The sequence below is a fragment of the Seriola aureovittata genome, chromosome 5, assembly GCF_021018895.1.
Source record: "Seriola aureovittata isolate HTS-2021-v1 ecotype China chromosome 5, ASM2101889v1, whole genome shotgun sequence".
Taxonomy (NCBI): domain Eukaryota; kingdom Metazoa; phylum Chordata; class Actinopteri; order Carangiformes; family Carangidae; genus Seriola; species Seriola aureovittata.
In genome coordinates, this window is record NC_079368.1 from 10,750,712 (window position 1) to 10,770,026 (window position 19,315).

Sequence of the window (19,315 nt, forward strand, 5' to 3'; positions counted from 1 at the left end):
AACTGTTGATAGCCATTTTTAGCCTGGTAACTGGCCTCTGGAGCAACAGGGATGACATTATCCACGCAGGCGGCAGCGGTTAGCAGTGGGAACGCTTGACTCTGCTGCATATTCAGCAGACCCCCATCTGTCCTGTGCAAAGTTCAAGGCGTGTCTCAGGAGAGCCTGGCTGGGCCGGCAGTAATTAGAGAGCGGCTGTCTGGCCCACAGGGCCGTGATGTGTGTGCCCGTCCTGCAGACTCCCACACTGAACCTTTCATGTCACGCTGAGATGGAGGACTGCAGTCAGCCAGCTTCCACCACCACTCTCAGCATTTGCATTGGCAGATGGATGAATGAATGTCACTGCTGTAGGTGTGGATGACGGGTCGCCTTGTACACATCTCCTGTAGAAGAGACCAGAGGTTGTTGAGATAATGCCGTTCTTGTCATGACCTCCATTATATACATACAGAGCATGTTGAAATATAGGAGCTAGTACACTTTATAGAGCCAGAGACACATTCCCTTTTCTTCTCCCCTCGGAAACATGACTTTTTTTGGCCTCCCTCTCTAGTTTCCACTCGCTTGTTAGTAATTTTTTTTCATTTATAAAAACATAAGCCTAGTCACTATATTTTGGCTTTGGTGACACTGTTTTTCTGTGTTTCCGTGTCTGGTTGCTGATTCATAGGTGCTGTTCCTATGTGGGTCGCCGTGGAGGAGGCCCCCAGGCCATATCCATTGGGAAAAACTGTGACAAGTTTGGCATTGTGGTGCATGAGTTGGGTCATGTGATTGGCTTCTGGCACGAACACACGCGACCTGATCGAGACGAACATGTCAGCATTATCAGGGACAACATTCAACCAGGTAGGAGCACAGGACTCACAGCAATCCCTCAGCAATAATGTTGGAGAGACACAGCGGGAGAGAAAATAATAAAAGTCACATATTTGTACACACAGAGTGGGCTGGGCTAAGATTGTGAAAACGCAAAAAACACTAGTAGGATATACACTCATCTTCATCTTCCTCCAGATTTTTGTGAAAAAGTCTTTTCAGCTCTATCAAACCACATATAAACTCAGTTAATCATGACAATCAATTGGCAGAACAACTTAAAATGATTTTTTTTGTTTTGACAGACTGTAACAGGCTGTAAAACATTGTAAGTTAAACCCATGGCAAACCAGCTGTGTCTGGCACTTATACTGGTGGTTCATTTGTATCTGTTGTGTCACTGTTTGATACATTTTTCAGACAGAGTAGATCTGTATTCACTTTGACATACATACAATAGGGTTCACAGTCTGACTTGGCTTCATATTTCCCCTTCCCCTTTTCCTTTCACAGGGCAGGAGTATAACTTCTTGAAGATGGAGCCAGGGGAGGTGGACTCTTTAGGAGAAGTCTATGACTTTGACAGTATCATGCACTATGCCAGGAATACATTCTCCAGGTAAGAGCCAAACCAAGTTGCACTGCATACGCTCGAGACATGAAGACTAGCTATAGATCAAGTCAGGCCAGAGTGTTTTCCACCCTGATGCAACCTTTTACTCCGTCATCTTTTTTCCACTTCTGTTCAGAGTGTTTTATGACTGTATAGATCAGTGATGCACAGGTCTGTTCATATGGGCTGCTGCCGCTGCTGAGTCATGTCTCTTGATTCCCAAAGCTTGGGAAGAAGAAAGAATGAAACACTCCATTCTCCCTTGTAACACATCACTAGAAAACTAACATGCAGCCTGAGGTTATCAGGTTTTGAAAAGCCTCACTGTCACTTGAATGTCTGTCTTGGATCTGAATTGTTTTCTTACTAAAGAAACTGGTTTCTTGAGAGAAGGTGGGTCTTTAGTGGATCTTTATAAAGAAGCTCATACAAAAGCTTCTATTTGGAAATGAGGACTCTCTTCCTCTTGTCTAAGTTTCTTTTGGCTTAACTTAAAAAAAGTTTCACATTCAATTGGGCGTGGGGCTTCTGGGAGACTGGATGAGTACTAATGTAAATTATGTCATTTTTAAGATTAAATTGCTGTATTGGGGCCACTGAGGATCAAAAATGATACACTTGGCTTATGAAGTAACTTGTAGGAAGAAATCTGACGTGTTTAGTTCCAGTCAGCCTCTCCCTTTAGGACCAAGAGTGGATAAAATCTAGTCTATTTCATGTTTAGCTGAGTTGTTGCTTAATACTGTAGGTTTTGCTCATTCTGGCACCCAGAACATTATCCTCTACACTTTACACTTTTCTCTCTCATTGTGGCTTTTTGATTATTAGCAGTGTGGCAATAGGAACACAAGATTCTGAGCAGCGTTTTAAAATTATTATGAACGTAAAATAGATTCACATTTTATAGATTTTATCTTTAACGTGAAAGCCAAGTCTTTGTAGCCATAGTGAAAGTGTTTGTCTGCGATATGCCAGCTCCTTCCCACAGCCTGTTCAAATTAAGGCTGCTCTCCTCGATTCCTGCTGCTTTTGCAGCAGCAGCCCCAGTAAAGCAGCATCGGTCCTGGAGCTGAGCTAGTCCAACAGCAGTAGTCCTGCTTCATCACAACAAAAATTCTGTGCGCCACTTTCAAGGCTATGTGAAGCGTCTTGTAAAAGTTGCAAACCACCTCATTATGCTCCTAAAGGCTCTTTGTAGAGGCTTTAACGATTAGTAGCGTGATATTCACCCTAGGCTACCGCATTGACTTGTAGATTCATTTCAGAGGTGTCTGCTGCAAAGAATTTTAGTACCTTCATAGCACACAGGTGTTATCATAGAAGCCTCTCTACTAAATGTCTTTTGCACTCCAAGCATAATTTAGGTCAAGCCTTAATAATCACCTACACATGCTTAAAAATGGAGTAGTGGAAATTTTATCGTCTCAATTAATGTACCCCTTACACATGAAGGTAAAGTTTTTCCTAATTGCTAATGCTCCCCAGCCACAGTAAAAAGAGCCACATTATTTTAGATGTGTTTATCATAGATTTTGGACAGTACACAAATAATAAATAGGCATAAATAGATAAACCTTGGAGGCCCAGCTGAAACCATATTTGGTATTGAATTTGTAGGAGACTGGAAACATGTTGCACAGATAAACTTCTGTTTATAATAGCAGAACTGCATATGTGTCATCCTGAAAATGACGCTAAAATCTGTCGCTTGTTGACCTCATTTGTTTCTCCCTGTTGTACACAACAGGAAGCCCTCCCAGATGTTCTGCTGACATTCAGCACTGCACAGTAGTATTGTAGCACGGTGTAACAACCGTACTAGAAATAGCCCCATGAAAAACACTGATCTTACTCTAGTCATCTTAGGCTGTGGTTAATTTGAAGTGTTATTTATCAGCTGGGTAAAGCTGGCAAAGCCAAAATAGGTCTCTTGGGAGAAGTTGACTCAGATTCAGCGCCTGAGTCATCATTGCAATTACAAAAGCATCACTACACTCATTGCAAAGTGGCTTGTTCACAACCTGTCCATGTACATTATATTATTTTGTAAAGTGCCTCAACGGGGCTCTACATTAAGTCATGTAAATGTTATGGTTATCTGCTACTGTCGTGTGCAGGATATGACTTCAGTTTTGTGTATCAAAACTTAAAGTTTGACCCTAGCCTCTATTGCATAGATAAACAATAAGGAGGAACCTTTAAGACAGCTGCAGGAACAGTCTCTTGAAATAAGCAGTGTTATACCTACAGCAGGAATAGTTTTGACAGCCCTCAGTAAGTCAGAGTGGATGTAATGTGATCTCTGGGCACGCGTAAGTCAAAGCAAAAAAAGAAAAAAAGAAAAAGTGAGCCCAGACTATGATCATTACTACCTCAATCTGATATGAGAACCAGCTGTCGGCTGTCTTTTTGTTCTTACTTGGCCCTCTGTGTCAGTTGTATATGGATTTTTTTTTTCCTACCACCAGCTCTCCCATACGCTGTTACTCTCTCAGTGTATGGGCCTCTTCACAAATCAACTGCCATGCGGCAAACAGATTCTGGGAAGCAGAGAGGGAATCTTTGTCTAAATGGAGGCAGTGGCTGGGTGTAGGCCAATGTACAGAAATGCCTGTCTGGCTACATCCAAACTTTAGGTCAAGAATGCACTGCACACAAAATGGAGCTGAAATAGTGCACTTTTGTTTGTAGGATTAGATTTTGTTTGATATTCGTGTTAAACACTGTATAGGAAAACAGGAACACGAGGGAACAAAGAGGCATAAAGTAACATATGGTATGATATATAACATCATACTCCAAAACTTCTTTTACTTTATACAAACAACAATCTTTCCTTTCGGGTTTACAGGATCACTTTGGTGACCTGAATAAAGTCCACTGCGACTGAATCTTTGTTTGCTTTTTGTTTTTGTTTTTGTTTTTTTAAGTTTTGGATGAATGGGTTTATCTTGTTGGGATTCTAGTCAACTCAGCACTTAAACACAGGATCTCCATTTAGCTGTTATCATTCTGAGGTCTTGATTTGGATTCGGTATGCAGTACAGATTGCTGCACAATAGAACAGCCCAGCCCCAAAGTATGTTTATGTCGGGTAATCCGCCCCGCTCTGTTTACGCTCCGACTCTGTTGCTGTCCTAATTCATGGAACTGTGTTGATCTATAAGACTGTTTAGATATGAGAGAGAACTCGCTGCCACTGCAGGGGAATGTTTCACAGATTTGTATTAGTAGACAAGGGGCTCCTGTTAGCTTTCCACAAGTCATTCCAAGCACTGTTTCTTGAGCGCTGATTGGCTGATTTACCTGTGCCAGTGTCTCTCTGTGTTACCCCATTATTAGTGTGTTTGCTCGGTGTTTTACAGTAAATCACCGTGGGAAGCCAGGGCCTTTGCTGCGGGTGTTGTTCGGAAGATTTCATGGCTTGTCTTGATGTTTTGCCGTGTCTCCTGGGGACAAGCAGGGCTGATCCCCGTGCTTTTTGTCTGGGGTGTGTTATCCGACCCACAACTCAGCTTGCCCCCTCCTTTGCTCCAGAGATATTTTTCAAGACTGGTGCATGGAGTAGTGCCAACTCAAATAGAGACCTGCCAGTGTGCCCTTTGTCTGGTCTGACACCGACTGGAGTGGCGTTTTTCACGGACAGCCAGCATACGGGCTCCTGGAAGCTCAGAGACAGACAGGCAGGCAGAGTCTAAACTGTTAGCTCAGTTTGCTCTGTTTGCACATGCCTGGCGTTGATAGGCATGTCACCATGGGAACAGCGAGGGAGCCAGGCCGTTGCTCGCCAATACTTAGAAAAATGGAGATGATAAACTAGCAAAGTGTCAAGTGAGACAGCAGTGTGAAAAGAGTTGTTCTCGACTAACTGTTGTCTTCTGCCATTTAAAAAAAAAAAAAAAAAAAGCCATGTAGATGCTTTACCTGATTGTTTTTTAGTCTTTTGACTTTGAAGCCAAACAAGAAATGTGGCTGTTGTTCACGTTCCTACCTTCACGGCTCATGCAATTTATTTTGAACGCTCTGTGACTCTGCGGAAGGTCTTAGGTTTTTAGTTTGGGTCCATCTGTAGGGCAGACGCGTGCAAAGAATGATTTCAGTGTTAACCTCAGAAACAAACCGTGTGACCCCGACCTGAAAGTGACTGCAACTGTCCATCTGTTGCATTTTAGCCACAGAAGAGTAGATTTAAAAGAATCAAAGAGTAAAAATTAATGACTTTTTAAACAACATGAACCAAAAAAATCACTACCTTCAAAACCTTCACATACACACGCTGTTCTGTCGGTAGATGTTGTGTGGAGGAAATGGCAAACGAAATACCAGGGATAGAGAAAGAAAACACTTAAGTGAGAGTTAAGACTGTGCATTTTTAAAATAACATCACAGTTTTTATGTACCCTATTAAAAAGAGACGGATTGGTGGAGTGTTACAGTGTGTCAACCACTTTCTAAATGGTTACATATTAAAAGAGTGTTTATTCAAGGATTAGAGGTTTGTGAGAAAGGGGGTCTTAATGATCCATTGTGCGTAAGAGTACAAGCGGTCAGGTGTTTATCTTAAATGATAATACTCTTGTGTCTACATGGGTGTGCATGCTGATGCGCAGGTCGACAGCAGGTAGAAGGTTTTCATGCTGTCTGATTTAACTGGTGCCACGTCATTACAAGCACTCATGTAATGAACATTACCTTATTTAGTTGGAATAAATATTGACTTAATTTATTAGATGTGGCTTTTACAGGAGTCTCGTGTATGTTATTCAGATGTACATTAGTGTTTTATTTTGTTTTTCTGAATTGCTATGTCTACATCTTTTTAAACGCTAATCCAAACTGAATATGAGCCTCCCATGCCACTCTTGCCTGGCAGTTGGATTTTCTGTATTTTTATTTTTTTATTTTTTTATAAAACCACATTTTGTTTGGCTTAGTCAAGACTGGCAGTACTCATTTTCATCATGGTATTGAGAAGTCTCAATCTGTCAGAAACAATTAATAATAATGTTGACAGTGATTGAATTGCACTGATGGATTGTAAGTCACTAAATCCTTGAGCAAACATGTTTTGTGGGGTGCATGCATGCTGGACTAGATGCAAGACTCTGTGCATCGGGGTTTCAAGCAACATTAACATCAGTCTCTCTGACTGAATTACAGAGGCATCTTCCTGGACACCATCCTTCCACGCTACGATGTGAACGGAGTGCGACCACCCATTGGCCAGAGAACCAGACTGAGCAAAGGGGATATCGCACAGGCACGCAAACTCTACAAATGCTCCAGTAAGTCCAAATGACAGATCCTGTCTGCTATGGGTTTTTCCTGTCTATTTTTGCATGTGTGCGCAACATAGCCCTGAGAGAGAGGCTGCAGCTCCTCCTGCCTTCCCCAGATGCAGCTCACACTGTGTAGAAACAGCCAAACATCTACTATTGATGTGGTGTGGTTCCTTGGCTACAGCGTCCAAGAGTCCCAAGCTGGGTGGAGTGTAAACACTACCCAGGGACAGGAAGTTTGTCATCACTCTTTCCCAGATAGAAGCAAAAGAACAGCTGGTTTTGAGAGGACAATGACTAAAATGATTGTTGGGAATCAACGCACACATCACATCATGTACAGTGTTAACTGTGCAGCTATACACTAAGGAGAGTTATGTAAGCCTGGCACTTTTCTGAACCACTCACTTTGTTTATGCTTCCAGAGAGGAGAAAGGATTTCATGCTGTTGAATTAAACAGAATTTATAACATTAACAGATGTACATCGAGAGCAGCCTTCTGCTGAATAGATTTGATGTCAGACAGTTAATTGTAGGTCAGGCCAGGATAGCTGAGCTGTCAGCCTCGCATTTAAGCTCAATGAATAAACATGGAGATGGGGCACCAGAGATGGACCAGCCGGTGCGGTTTTAGAGTAGAGCTGGAAGTTTTAACCTTAAATGGATCTATATGTGTCTGTTAAAGCGTTCTGTCTCACTCTTCACGGCAGTCTCTGTCTCGTGCGGAAGACTGGATGATGTGGCACACATTGTGGGGGATGAGGTAGTGAGTCTCTCCACGTGTTCTTGGAAAAAGAAATCCTTAAAGAGCCACGGATCTTCCATTCATGCAACATTCCTGGGAGTGTTTGTCACCCCCGGTGTGTGCCTGAGTGCTTGTTAATGGTTTAGTATTGGCAGACCTTTGCCAAGCATTATTACACACAACTCGTAGCTCAGGGCTCCTCGTTTTATTGCTTACACACAGTCCTCGAGGGAAGCAATAAACGCAAACAGTTGGGGGAGATGTTTTCCTTACTCCTGCTAAATGCAGCCGTAGGTAAAGATAACACAGAGGTAATAATGAATGCATACACAGTTCCCAAGATGGATCTCTGTCTTTTCCTCTCTGTCTTAATTAAACACATCTCTCCCCGACTTGGCAGGAGCCTCCCTCAGTTGTTCCATGAGGCTGTATATTGTATTTGGAATCAGTCTTCACGCACTTGCACACTTAGTTTTGCCAGTCAAACTAAGGGTGGTTCTTCACTGGCAACACGTACATAATGCATCACATCCTCCAGAGGGCTGGTTTATTTATAGTGGTCCAGGTTTATTTTCAGAGGATGCTCAGAGAAAGTGTCTCACACTCTCTATTCCTTTGTGTGATCATCATCTGGAGTAGGTGGGGGAGGGGAGGGGTGAGGCGTGGGGTTGTGGGTGAATATTATCAGCAGATGTGCCTTTGAACATAAAACAGCTGCCCTTTACTTCACATTCAGTGTTATAAGTCCAGCATCAAGCATTTGTCTCTGCAGCAAGACCTCAGGGATTTTACTTCAGAGCTGATGTGTATATATAGCTTGAATTAGTGGTTTAGTTGTTTTCAGCCAGAGACTAATTGGTGGTACATCGTGCTACGTCTTACATGCCGGTCTGTGTGTGTTTGTTTCTGTTCACAGGATGTGGGGACAGTCTGCAAGACAGCAGCGGGAACTTCTCCTCTCCCGGCTTCCCCAATGGATACTCAGCCTACATGCACTGCATCTGGAGAATATCAGTCACGCCAGGGGAAAAGGTATAAGCATATGGAAAGTGCCAGATCAGTTTTGAGACAACCCAAAACGAGCACCACTGACTGCATATACCAATGCAGCTCTGGTGACTCTGGCCCTGTTCAGACCTGGCATTAACATGCAACTTGGAATTTGAATGTGTCTCCAAATGCCTTTCCGATTGACCACTTGTGATCAGATCTCACTTTCACTTTCTCAGAGAGAGAGAGAGAGAGAGAGAGAGAGAGAGAGAGAGAGAGAGAGAGAGAGAGAGAGAGGAGAGAGAGAGAGAGAGAGAGAGAGAGAGAGAGAGAGAGAGAGAGAGAGAGAGAGAGAGAGAGAGAGAGAGAGAGAGAGAGAGAGAGAGAGAGAGAGAGAGAGAGAGAGAGAGAGAGAGAGAGAGAGAGGCAGGCAATGAGTGGTTGAGCATATCAATGCACTGCGCACAGCTCTACAATAAAATGAGGTTTTAGCCATTTGAAATATATTTTCAGTTCATTGTGAAACTGTGGCAGGACTAATTAGACGGTGGCAGAGAACGTCAGATGAGTAAGCGGTCCTTCAGTGTGGCCCAGGACACATTTGAGTTCACACTGCTAAAAGAATGTGGCCACATGTGGCCCAGACCACCTCCAAATGTGGCCTGAGTGATCTCATCTCAAATGCGTCCTCAATGCATCCTGGATGCGTTCACACTTGAACTTCAACCAAGACAGAAGTCAGTGCCAGGCCTGAGCAGAGCCTCTCTTACTTCTTATTTGTCTGAGCATTAGCAGTGTGTGACCTTTGACCCGTATTGTGTCAATAATCACTCTTTCTTGGTTTTTAAGATCATTCTGAACTTCACCTCCATGGACCTGTACAGAAGTCACTTGTGTTGGTATGACCATGTGGAGATCCGAGATGGATACTGGAGGAAGGCACCACTCAAAGGTAAGTTTTAACTGAACAGCACTTTCCTAGCGCCACAATGACTGATTAATTTCATTATTGATTAATCTGATGATTATTTTCTCAATTAATTCACCTTAAATATCTTGTTTTTTCCAGCCAATGGTCCAGAATTGGTGTCACAAAAGAAAAAGAAAACCAGTCTGATTTATTGTTGAATTTGTTTCTGGGCTAATGAGACAAGAATTTACAGTAGTCCTTTAGTGTCAGCTAGTCAAACCCAGGACATACAGTATATGAATTTACCAAAGGTTAAATGCTAAAATAAAGATGCTAATTGTAAGTTTAGCTCTTTTTAATGGTTTCTCTCACTTCTCTCACTCGCTTATCATCATCGTGTAATTGATCAAATCTTGGTCTGTGTGTGTGTGTGTGTGTGTGTGTGTGTGTGTGTGTGTGTGTGTGTGTGTGTGTGTGTGTGTGTGTGTGTGTGTGTGTGTGTGTGTGTGTGTGTGTGTGTGTGTGTCTCCACCTGTGACCCAGGTCGCTTCTGTGGTGATAAGCTGCCTGAGCCAATCATCTCTACTGACAGCCGTCTGTGGATTGAGTTCCGCAGCAGCAGTAACTGGGTGGGAAAAGGTTTCTCCGCTGTTTATGAGGGTAAGCACCTATTCCACGACCTCGCCTTACTCCATTCCAGCACTGAACGCATGGCCAGTCACACATCTAAAAATGTGCCTAGGAGCTGCATTAATATCCACAGTTTTTGGCTCCACTACTGCTGATGTGTCAGGCACTTTACACTGCATTAATCAGATTTTGGCCGGTCTTCACATTCAGCTCCATTGTTTCCAGACCATGCAAAGGGATGATGTGTGTTTGTGTGTGTGGGAGCTGGAGGTGGAGGCATTTCAGCTAATCCACATTGCGTAAATCAGAACAGTGAGATTTCTTTTTTTTTTCAGAGGCATGTGCTCATGATATTGCTATCAAGGGAGCTCAGTATTGTTTTTTATTGTCATATGCAGCCATCTGTGGCGGGGAGGTGAAGAAGGACAATGGCCAGATCCAGTCCCCCAACTACCCTGATGACTACAGGCCCAACAAAGTGTGTGTGTGGAAGATTTCTGTAGCTCAGGGCTATCATGTTGGCCTTACCTTCCAGTCTTTTGAGGTAAGACCCCAGTCCTTTGTAATTTATTAAATCAAATCATGTTTTTTGTTAACCTCCAACCGTCTACCCTTCTTCAGATTGAGAGACATGACAGTTGTGCCTACGACTACTTGGAAGTGCGTGATGGGAACTCTGAGAACAGCCCTCTGCTGGGCCGCTTCTGTGGCTACGACAAGCCAGATGACATCAAAACCAGCTCCAACCACCTGTGGATGAAATTTGTTTCAGATGGCTCCGTCAACAAGGCCGGCTTCGCTGCCAACTTCTTCAAAGGTGAGGGGTTAAGGGTTGTAAACTCTTCGGAGAGAATTTTCCAGGAATTGCTCTTGTCTGTCTATTCCAGCAGTTTATTCCAGATATTTTTGTTCCACTTGCACTTTTGGATTGTTTGCGACCCTCTTCACTTGCCTGCACTGTTGTTTTGGAGGGTTTCCCTTGTAAGCCGTCAAGCCAGGGGGCCGTCTAACAGGGTCCCAACATATCTTTGTGTTTTCAGAGATGGATGAGTGCTCCAAGCCGGACAACGGTCGCTGTGAGCAACGCTGTGTCAACACACTAGGCAGCTACAAGTGTGCCTGTGACCCAGGCTACGAGCTGGCTGCTGACAAGCGCAGCTGTGAGGGTAAGTACAGGGAGAAAAGTTACCAGCCCTGCTCACCATGTAATTAACATGCTAAAGCCCTTAACACAGTTAGCCACCTAAATACAATAAGTACAGTCATTCCTAAAAGCCAGAAAGGATACCGTGATGCTTGTGCTGAAAGATTTGAGTCAAAACAATGTAAGTATTTTTATCTCAAATTACATGTTGTTGTTGTTTAAGATCCAACTACTAGCTGTACAATATCTGGTTCACCACGTAACCACTGTTCGCCCCTAGAGGACGTTCACTATCACTACAGCTTCGCAATGTGTGCCAATATTCAGCTTATGCAGTAGATCTTTTTGCTGTTGTAGAAAATGTAGAGCTGTAAAAGTGAAAGAAAAGCAGGTTAAATTGAAATAATGCAAGCTCAGATAAGATTTGAAGAGAGAGGCTGGTAATCGCAACAAATTTAATGGCATAGGCACTCACATAAACAATCCCATAGGTACATAAATGGTATGACAGAGAGCCTATGCATCTTTGCAATATTCTCACACCGACATTGCAGTCAGCTCTTATACAAGATATATATACTGTCAAGAAAGTAAATATGGCACATTAAGACAACAAAGAATGTTGTCTTTTTTTTTTTAACTGCATTTACTTTACTCTGAAAAAATAAAATGGGTCACAAACCAGTACCTTACATCTATGTAACTATTATAACATCCACATCTAATAACTTAACAATCTTTTCTAACTGCAGTGATCAACACTGCACATTCATTTTAGCTAAGATTAGTCAGGTGCGGCAATGGGTACCACCAGTTGTTCTAACATGTTTGTGTTGCGTAACTGATACAAAGCATGCCTTAGTCCTCTTAGGCAGGTTGGGCAGTAATCAGGCTTATTCGGGACACAGAAAGGGTATTTCGGAGAGCTTTCATTTTAACTGTATGGTTTGCAATATAACATTTGGATCCTGTTGAAACCTGGTGATATAATTTATTTTCTGTCAGCACATTTGCATCTGTATTAAGCTAACTATTTGTCCTTGTCACCTCCCATATTGTGTTTTCTGTACAGCTGCCTGTGGAGGCTTCATCACCAAGCTGAATGGGTCAATCACCAGTCCGGGTTGGCCTAGAGAGTACCCTCCAAACAAGAACTGCATCTGGCAGCTGGTTGCCCCCACGCAGTACCGCATCACTCTGCTCTTTGACGTCTTTGAGACTGAGGGCAATGACGTGAGCACTAGGGTTATTATGAATCGGCGCGGGGTGGGTTTGTTCTGTGTTCTCTCTCTCTCTCTGTCACTGCCCCACATCTTTCCACTTTCATAGCAAATAAAGTCCTCCTCCCCTTTATGTCTCATAATTAAAACCAAATAAAATGTCAGCCAGCCTCTTCATATGCTCTGCTTCTCTGCCCAGGTTTGTAAGTATGACTACGTGGAGGTGCGCAGCGGGCTTTCTGCAGATTCAAGGCTACACGGGAAGTTCTGTGGGGCAGAGAAACCAGAAGCTATTACCTCTCAGTACAACAACATGCGAATTGAATTCAAATCAGACAATACAGTGTCCAAAAAGGGCTTTAAAGCACAGTTCTTCTCAGGTGAGTCTTCCGGTAGAGTTCAATCGGAATATCTCAAGTATTTCCATTCTGTCACTCAGGGCTGAAACCTATGAGCCTTCAAAGGGAACAGTCACCAAGGTTGTGTCCTCTGTGCTTCCTCAGACAAAGACGAGTGCTCTAAGGAGAATGGTGGCTGTCAACATGAGTGTGTTAACACCTTTGGGAGCTACAGCTGTCAGTGCAGGAGTGGCTTTGTGCTGCATGAGAACAAACACGACTGTAAAGAAGGTATTTCACCTCAAATGTTTGTCTCTTTGATACGGTGTCACAATTATCTGTGTTCTTGACTTATCTTTTGTGATCAGAGCAGCCATTTGGGCTGATGTGTGCACGCTGTCTTGTGTCAAAAACAGTTCCAAGTGCAGTCCAAGCGCTTGCCTCTTCAGTTTTAGGATGATACAGAGTTCAATCAGTGATGTCTTTTTGCAGCTGGCTGTGATCACACTGTGAATAGTGTGAGTGGTATCATCACCAGCCCCAATTGGCCGGATAAATACCCCAGCAAGAAGGCATGCACCTGGGCACTCACCACCACTCCAGGCCACCGCATTAAAATTGTATGTGCCACTTCTTCCTGCCCTCTGTATAATTTCACGTATCAGTCATGTATTTATTTGCGTGTAGCTCATTTGTGTAATTGAATTGTTAAATCTATTAAGGCCATCTGTGTTTACTGTGCTGATGTCAGAAACTGTTATGGGCCTCTAACAATGATGTGCAACTCCCCCTTCTGTTAGTATTTGCATTTTTCTAACATACAGTAGATTATTTTAAAGAAAATCAGTACCAACTTATAATATCAAAACGAAAAAGAAGCCTAAAACGGTTGATCTATACATTTCTATTGATCTCTAGTAAAAAAAAGAAAAACATTACTCAGTCAACGTTTTGTTTTGTCACAGGCCTTCAATGAGCTTGATGTGGAGGCCCATTTGGAATGTACTTATGACCACATTGAGATTTACGATGGGCGTGATGGAAAAGCACCAAGTCTGGGTCGCTTCTGTGGCACCAAGAAGCCCCAGCCCATCACATCTAGTGGCAACAAGCTGTTCATTCGCTTTTTCTCTGATAATTCTGTGCAGAAGAAAGGTTTTGAAGCTTCCCACACTGCAGGTAAGAACAGATGTTGTTGTAACAGTACTCGGTTTCTGTTCCTTTTGAATAAAAAGCACAATAGTACCTAAAAGGGATGTCAGTAAAATCCCTAAAGCTTCATGTTATTGGGGGATCGAGTTCATTTGCGGTCAATTAATAACATGTTAAACTTTGCATGTTAAACCACCCTGTCTGAGAATGATTATGACTCATATATAACTAGAGTGTATTACAGAATGCTTTGTATCTGGATGACGATGTAAACCACAAATGAGCCACAGACCAACAAGTACAGCAGCTGGTCTTATTTCTTATCAACTCTGCCCTCTGTCTACAAAAAAAACCCCACCTCGGCCCAACTTTTCTGTCCACAGAATGTGGAGGTCATCTTAAGGCTGAAGTCAAAACCAAGGACCTGTTCTCCCATGCCCAGTTTGGGGACAATAACTACCCCGGAGCCTCTGACTGTGAATGGGTGATCTCAGCTGAGAAAGGCTACGGCGTGGAGCTCATCTTCCAGACCTTTGAGATTGAGGAGGAGGCAGACTGTGGCTATGACTACATGGAGCTCTTTGATGGAGATGACACCAAGTCTCCACGGCTGGGACGTTACTGTGGCTCAGGGGTGAGAATATTTTTAGAGAAACCACTATTTTCTTTGACAACTGCAACTGGCTTGTCACAGCACTTTTTCATTTTTACAGTATAACAGCAGGAGTGTTGAGACAATAGTTTTGGAATTAGTGCTGCTGTTGAGCAACCCTTGCCAGCAGTTTGTAATAGGGTGACTTTGTGAACTGCCCTGCAGCGTTTGATTCCGGTCCATACTCACACTCTAATCACTTTGTTAAAGTTGACGTGTTTGGGAGTGTTGCTGTGGAGGCAGCTGTAGGTCGACACAAGCCGTCACTCCCTAGACTGTCAGAATCTCTGGCATTGGGTTGTAACTCCAAATTAATCAGCCAATGCTGAGGCTGCAGCCGAAGTCTGGAACAATGAGAGCAGCAGGGAATAGAAACACAAGTTTCCTCAGGTCAGAGAACAGCTTGATTTCATTTGCACACTTCAGTAATAAGCTCTGGCCTTTTACTCACGCTTGTTCCAATGAATCATTCGCTGGAGGGGACATAACACCCTGGGAACCCCGGGGAACGGCTTCTCAATCAAGTTTCCTTTTATAAAACAGGTCGAAATAAACTGACACAATTCAGCCTAAAGTAGGGTGAAAACTCATTATAGTGTGGGGAGACTTACTTTTAGCCCAAGGGCTTTTCTCAGTCAAATAGTAGACTACATATTGCTGGGTCTACAATAAAATTTGCAGGCCACTTTCTCCTTTTGTTTTAAATCCCTTTGCCATTAAACCAAGACTTATGTGCTATAGTGGATATATTATTCATGTTATGAATGGCAGCTTTAATCAACAGTCTGATGTTTCTACACTTGGTTGCACAAGCTTTGGCTGCTTTGACGTTGCAGCACTTGTCTTTGTCGTAGCCACAGGGCAGCTGCCAGAGCACCTCAACCAACTAATTATTTTTCAGTATGATGTTCTGAATTAATATTCATGTGACACCACTATTCTGACAAACAGCCAGGTCAAGTGTTGCATATTTTCTGTGCTCACATAATACAGTTAACTCCTCATTTGTTTCACTGGAAACAGTTTGGCTGACTTTATACTCAAGACAGTAGAAATATGTGAACTGCTGTGCAGTATATGGTTTTGCTCAGGGAAGAAAAGAGCTCTCTCTGCAGTGGTGCACCTGGCACTAATCATCAGAGTATATTTTATCCTCACTTCAATAGCAGCCAAAGCCTGAATCATAATAAAGCTGGAAAGGGCCAGTCCTGGTCACAAACCCTTATGTGGCCCCTGGCTGTTACAGAACTAGCTGTCCTTTGTAGTTAGAAGCCATTCCTCATGGTCACTGATTTGACTCCGGTTTCAGCATGTGAGAAGTATTTAGTTTTAATTGAAGTGCAGTCAAAGAACCAGAAAGTGACAGCCACAAATGAATCTGTTGTTTTGTCCGTCCTGACAGCCTCCAGAGGAGATCTACTCAGCCGGCGACTCCATTGTGATCAAGTTCCGCTCTGACGATACCATCAACAAAAAAGGATTTCACGTCCGCTACACCAGCACCAAGTTCCAGGACACACTGCACTCACGCAAGTGACCAGCGGGGGCCGGAAGGGGCCGTGCAGGGCAAAGGGGCAAACGGAGGGGCCCCCAGGGGAGGCGCCAGCCTGACGCTCGGAAACCTTCGGCCACCAAGATGAATCAGACACGACAGAACAGCCGCAAGACCACCAACCGCACCTCAGCTCCTAGGGGCTCTAGCTCCCCCCACAGACTGTGAGGAGTAAAGCCATTCTGCAGTACACCTTGTTTTTACCTTTTTATGGTTAGGATTGGGGAGGGAGGGTGAACGTCCGCTTTAGGCGGACAGTAGGGGAAAATTTATTGACCCAGTCCCCTCCAGATATTTTTTTCATTTGTTTCTTTTTTTTTTTAAACATGCCTCCTAATAAGAGGCACAAAGGAAAACAGTGGATTCTCAGGACCTGCAGGAAGGCAGGCATCAGCTGGACAGATCCCTGCTTTTGTCGGGCCAGCCCACCATATCCAGGGGGGAGGAGAGGAAGAGGAGGAGGAGTATGGGAAGGTCTCCTGCACTCCTCAATAATTGCTCTTCTCTCCTTACACTCTTATCCCTTTGGTTCAAGGATTCCAATCCGTAAAAGGATTAGAAGGACTTGACTTGAGATTTTGATACTGTATGTCAGTCAATTGCATGTAATTACAAGGAAAGAAGGAAAATTGTACAGTGACAACACCAGCATTTGTAATTGGCATTGTCCTGGCAACCAGTGGCAAGATTCTCATTGTTACCATTAACAAGGAAATTAAGGAAGCAGTTATCTTATTAAAGGACTAATACATGAAATGTGGTCCATGTCTTCTGGTTGGTAATTGCTTGCCTGATGACTGGCTATTACTGTACCTCCATGTATAAAGTAATGTGTATGATCTTTCAAAGGGAACATGTGCTTTTCTCAGCTCGAACCAGTTAGCACTTTACAGTGAATTGTTCCAAAATCATGAGCTTATGAATTTTTGTGAAATGCAATGCCAGTTCACTTATTTTTAAATGCATTTTATCTCTCTTATTCTTCATTGTTTTTTTTGTTTTTTTTTTTGTTTTGTTAATTGCTCCATTTAGTTCCTCAGGCATACTTGAACATTGTGTGTGCCCTGTAACATGGGGTAATAAAGATATGATATGTTTCAGTGTTGATTTACAGATCTGATGTAAAATAATTTCTCTCCAGAGAAAATGCCTTTTCTTGGTACAATGAAGTATTTCTCAAGAACCAAATGAGCCTGGGTATTTATTGTTATAGTAATTACATATATGATGTAAAGGTGGAACGGTACTGTTGAAATTAGCCCTATAATTGCCTTCTAATGTATAGCCATTGGTTTATGTTGAATATACTATGTTGCTCACTCATCCCTTTTCTCCATTTATTTTTCATCCAACACAATGGCAGTAATGTTGTGTGAAACTGCAGCAGTCTGACACACCTGTTTGATGTCTGACCTTTGTTCACAATATTAACAGATTACAGGAAACCTGTTTTATACCGTATAAGTTAAAACCATGTGCTGCACTGCGTTGACTGAGTTGCATGAGTGTAGGAGTAACAGAGCTGAGGACTTAAATGGCACAATGGTCTGTGTTTGAGATGTTTTCCTGACACCCAGCAAAAACAAACAACTATCTAAGCCAAATATAAATATCCATTATTCATCTTATCTGTGGTTCGGTATTTATAGATGGAGCCTGTCATTTCAGACCAGAGTAGGAAAGCATTTCCTTTTCCACCTTTCTACATATACATTCTTTTGCATGTAACCTTGCTCTCCCTCAATTATTCCATTACTATCCTATTATGCTTCTTCATAAAAACACAGGGAGCATAGTAGTATCACTGTACCGAAAACTGGCAGCGTGGTAAACCTGAAAGTGGAGCCCTTGTGCCACTTAACCTATCATAACGTACTGCCAAATACATGCAGATGTAACAACACTGCAGTTTGGGTGAGAAACAGTTTAGGTAAACACACTTTAAAAGGACCAAGACATGATTTACATTCATGAATAAATGATAAAGATTCCTGAACGGTGCAGGTACTAAGAAGGGTATCATTCAGGTTATTCAGCATATTTTGGATTTGTGTAATTTGAGGTACCTTTACAACACTTATCTGTAACGTAGTGAAATCTGTCCTCTCTCATTTTAGTCGAGTGAAAATGGTGACTGCTATTTAGACATGAGCAGAAATAACAATATTAAAGCAGAAACCATCAATCATAGTTTGAAAGGAGTAGTGTCTTTGTTCCACTAAAGGCAGACTGTATTTCACTCCTTCTGGATCAGGAAACATTTTACCCTATATAATGAACATTATTTCCTTCTACAGCATCTGCGTGAAAATGTGATCTCTGTAAAAACACTTTCACACATAAACAAATGAAGAAGTCCCTCCACTGAAAGTGGAAATGTTAATGCATCGTAATAAATTTGATTCTGCTGTATGGAGGTAGCATTGTTTTGTGTGAACAAATCGACAATCCGTGCGTAAATGTGTAGTCTGTAAACGTAAAAAATCCCTCGACAAATATAAAAAATAAATGTGCAAATTCACCAAAATTTCTTGCAAATAAAAAAACGGATTTGCAAATACACAAACAAGTTCCAAAATAAATAAATATCTGAATACAAATGAAAAGAATTTGTGAATATCTTCCTAACATTTACAACTTTTAAACAGACGTGTGAATCAATTTTCTATTTGTGAAGCGGAAAAGCATTTATGGATCTCAATTCTACGCTTGTGGATTTCAATTTTACACACACGGAGTTTTGAAACAAACTTTCCGCCAGTCTGAACAAAAATCTACTTGTATCACTCGACTACTTGTGATCACCTGCTGACGACGCCGTTTTCCGCTTTTCAAAGTAAGAGCACGTAGTCTTTTATGTGATGTTATTTTCCCCAAAATAATCGGCAAGAAGTGCTGTTGCTGTTGATTTTTTTTTTTTTTGTTAAGAAATGACGTATAGCAATTTTATTGTTCATTGTTAATATGTAGGCTAAACTAACGTTAACTACTAACTGGTGTCATTTCTTTACCATTGAGTTTATTGTAATCATTCAGTCAATTTGTGAAAGAAACAGTATGACAAAGATACCTCTATAGAAATCCCATTCATAGTTCTTACAGTGACAGCTGTATAACACCTCATACTAAAAAGTATAAACATTATTATTATTATTATCATTATTATTAGAAAGAATATTATAAAAAGTCATAATATAGTAAGGCATTAAAAGGTCATAGTATAATAAGGCATAAAAAAGTCATAGTATAGTAATGCATTAAAAAGGC

General features: G+C 42.2%; 1 protein-coding gene across 1 annotated transcript in view; it reads left to right on the forward strand.

Moving 5' to 3' along the window:
• bmp1a (bone morphogenetic protein 1a) overlaps positions 1–18,460 on the forward strand; it is a 31,744-nt gene extending 13,284 nt beyond the window's left edge. The window contains exons 5-20 of the mRNA XM_056375469.1: positions 674–852; positions 1,336–1,441; positions 6,596–6,720; positions 8,377–8,492; positions 9,300–9,402; positions 9,904–10,020; positions 10,389–10,534; positions 10,612–10,807; positions 11,031–11,156; positions 12,207–12,367; positions 12,554–12,734; positions 12,858–12,983; positions 13,185–13,312; positions 13,658–13,871; positions 14,228–14,478; positions 15,899–18,460. Coding sequence (XP_056231444.1) covers positions 674–852; positions 1,336–1,441; positions 6,596–6,720; positions 8,377–8,492; positions 9,300–9,402; positions 9,904–10,020; positions 10,389–10,534; positions 10,612–10,807; positions 11,031–11,156; positions 12,207–12,367; positions 12,554–12,734; positions 12,858–12,983; positions 13,185–13,312; positions 13,658–13,871; positions 14,228–14,478; positions 15,899–16,033 — 2,410 coding nt within the window. The 3' untranslated portion in view covers positions 16,034–18,460. The remainder of the gene's footprint in view (positions 1–673; positions 853–1,335; positions 1,442–6,595; positions 6,721–8,376; positions 8,493–9,299; positions 9,403–9,903; positions 10,021–10,388; positions 10,535–10,611; positions 10,808–11,030; positions 11,157–12,206; positions 12,368–12,553; positions 12,735–12,857; positions 12,984–13,184; positions 13,313–13,657; positions 13,872–14,227; positions 14,479–15,898) is intronic.
• Positions 18,461–19,315: the final 855 nt, after the last annotated feature.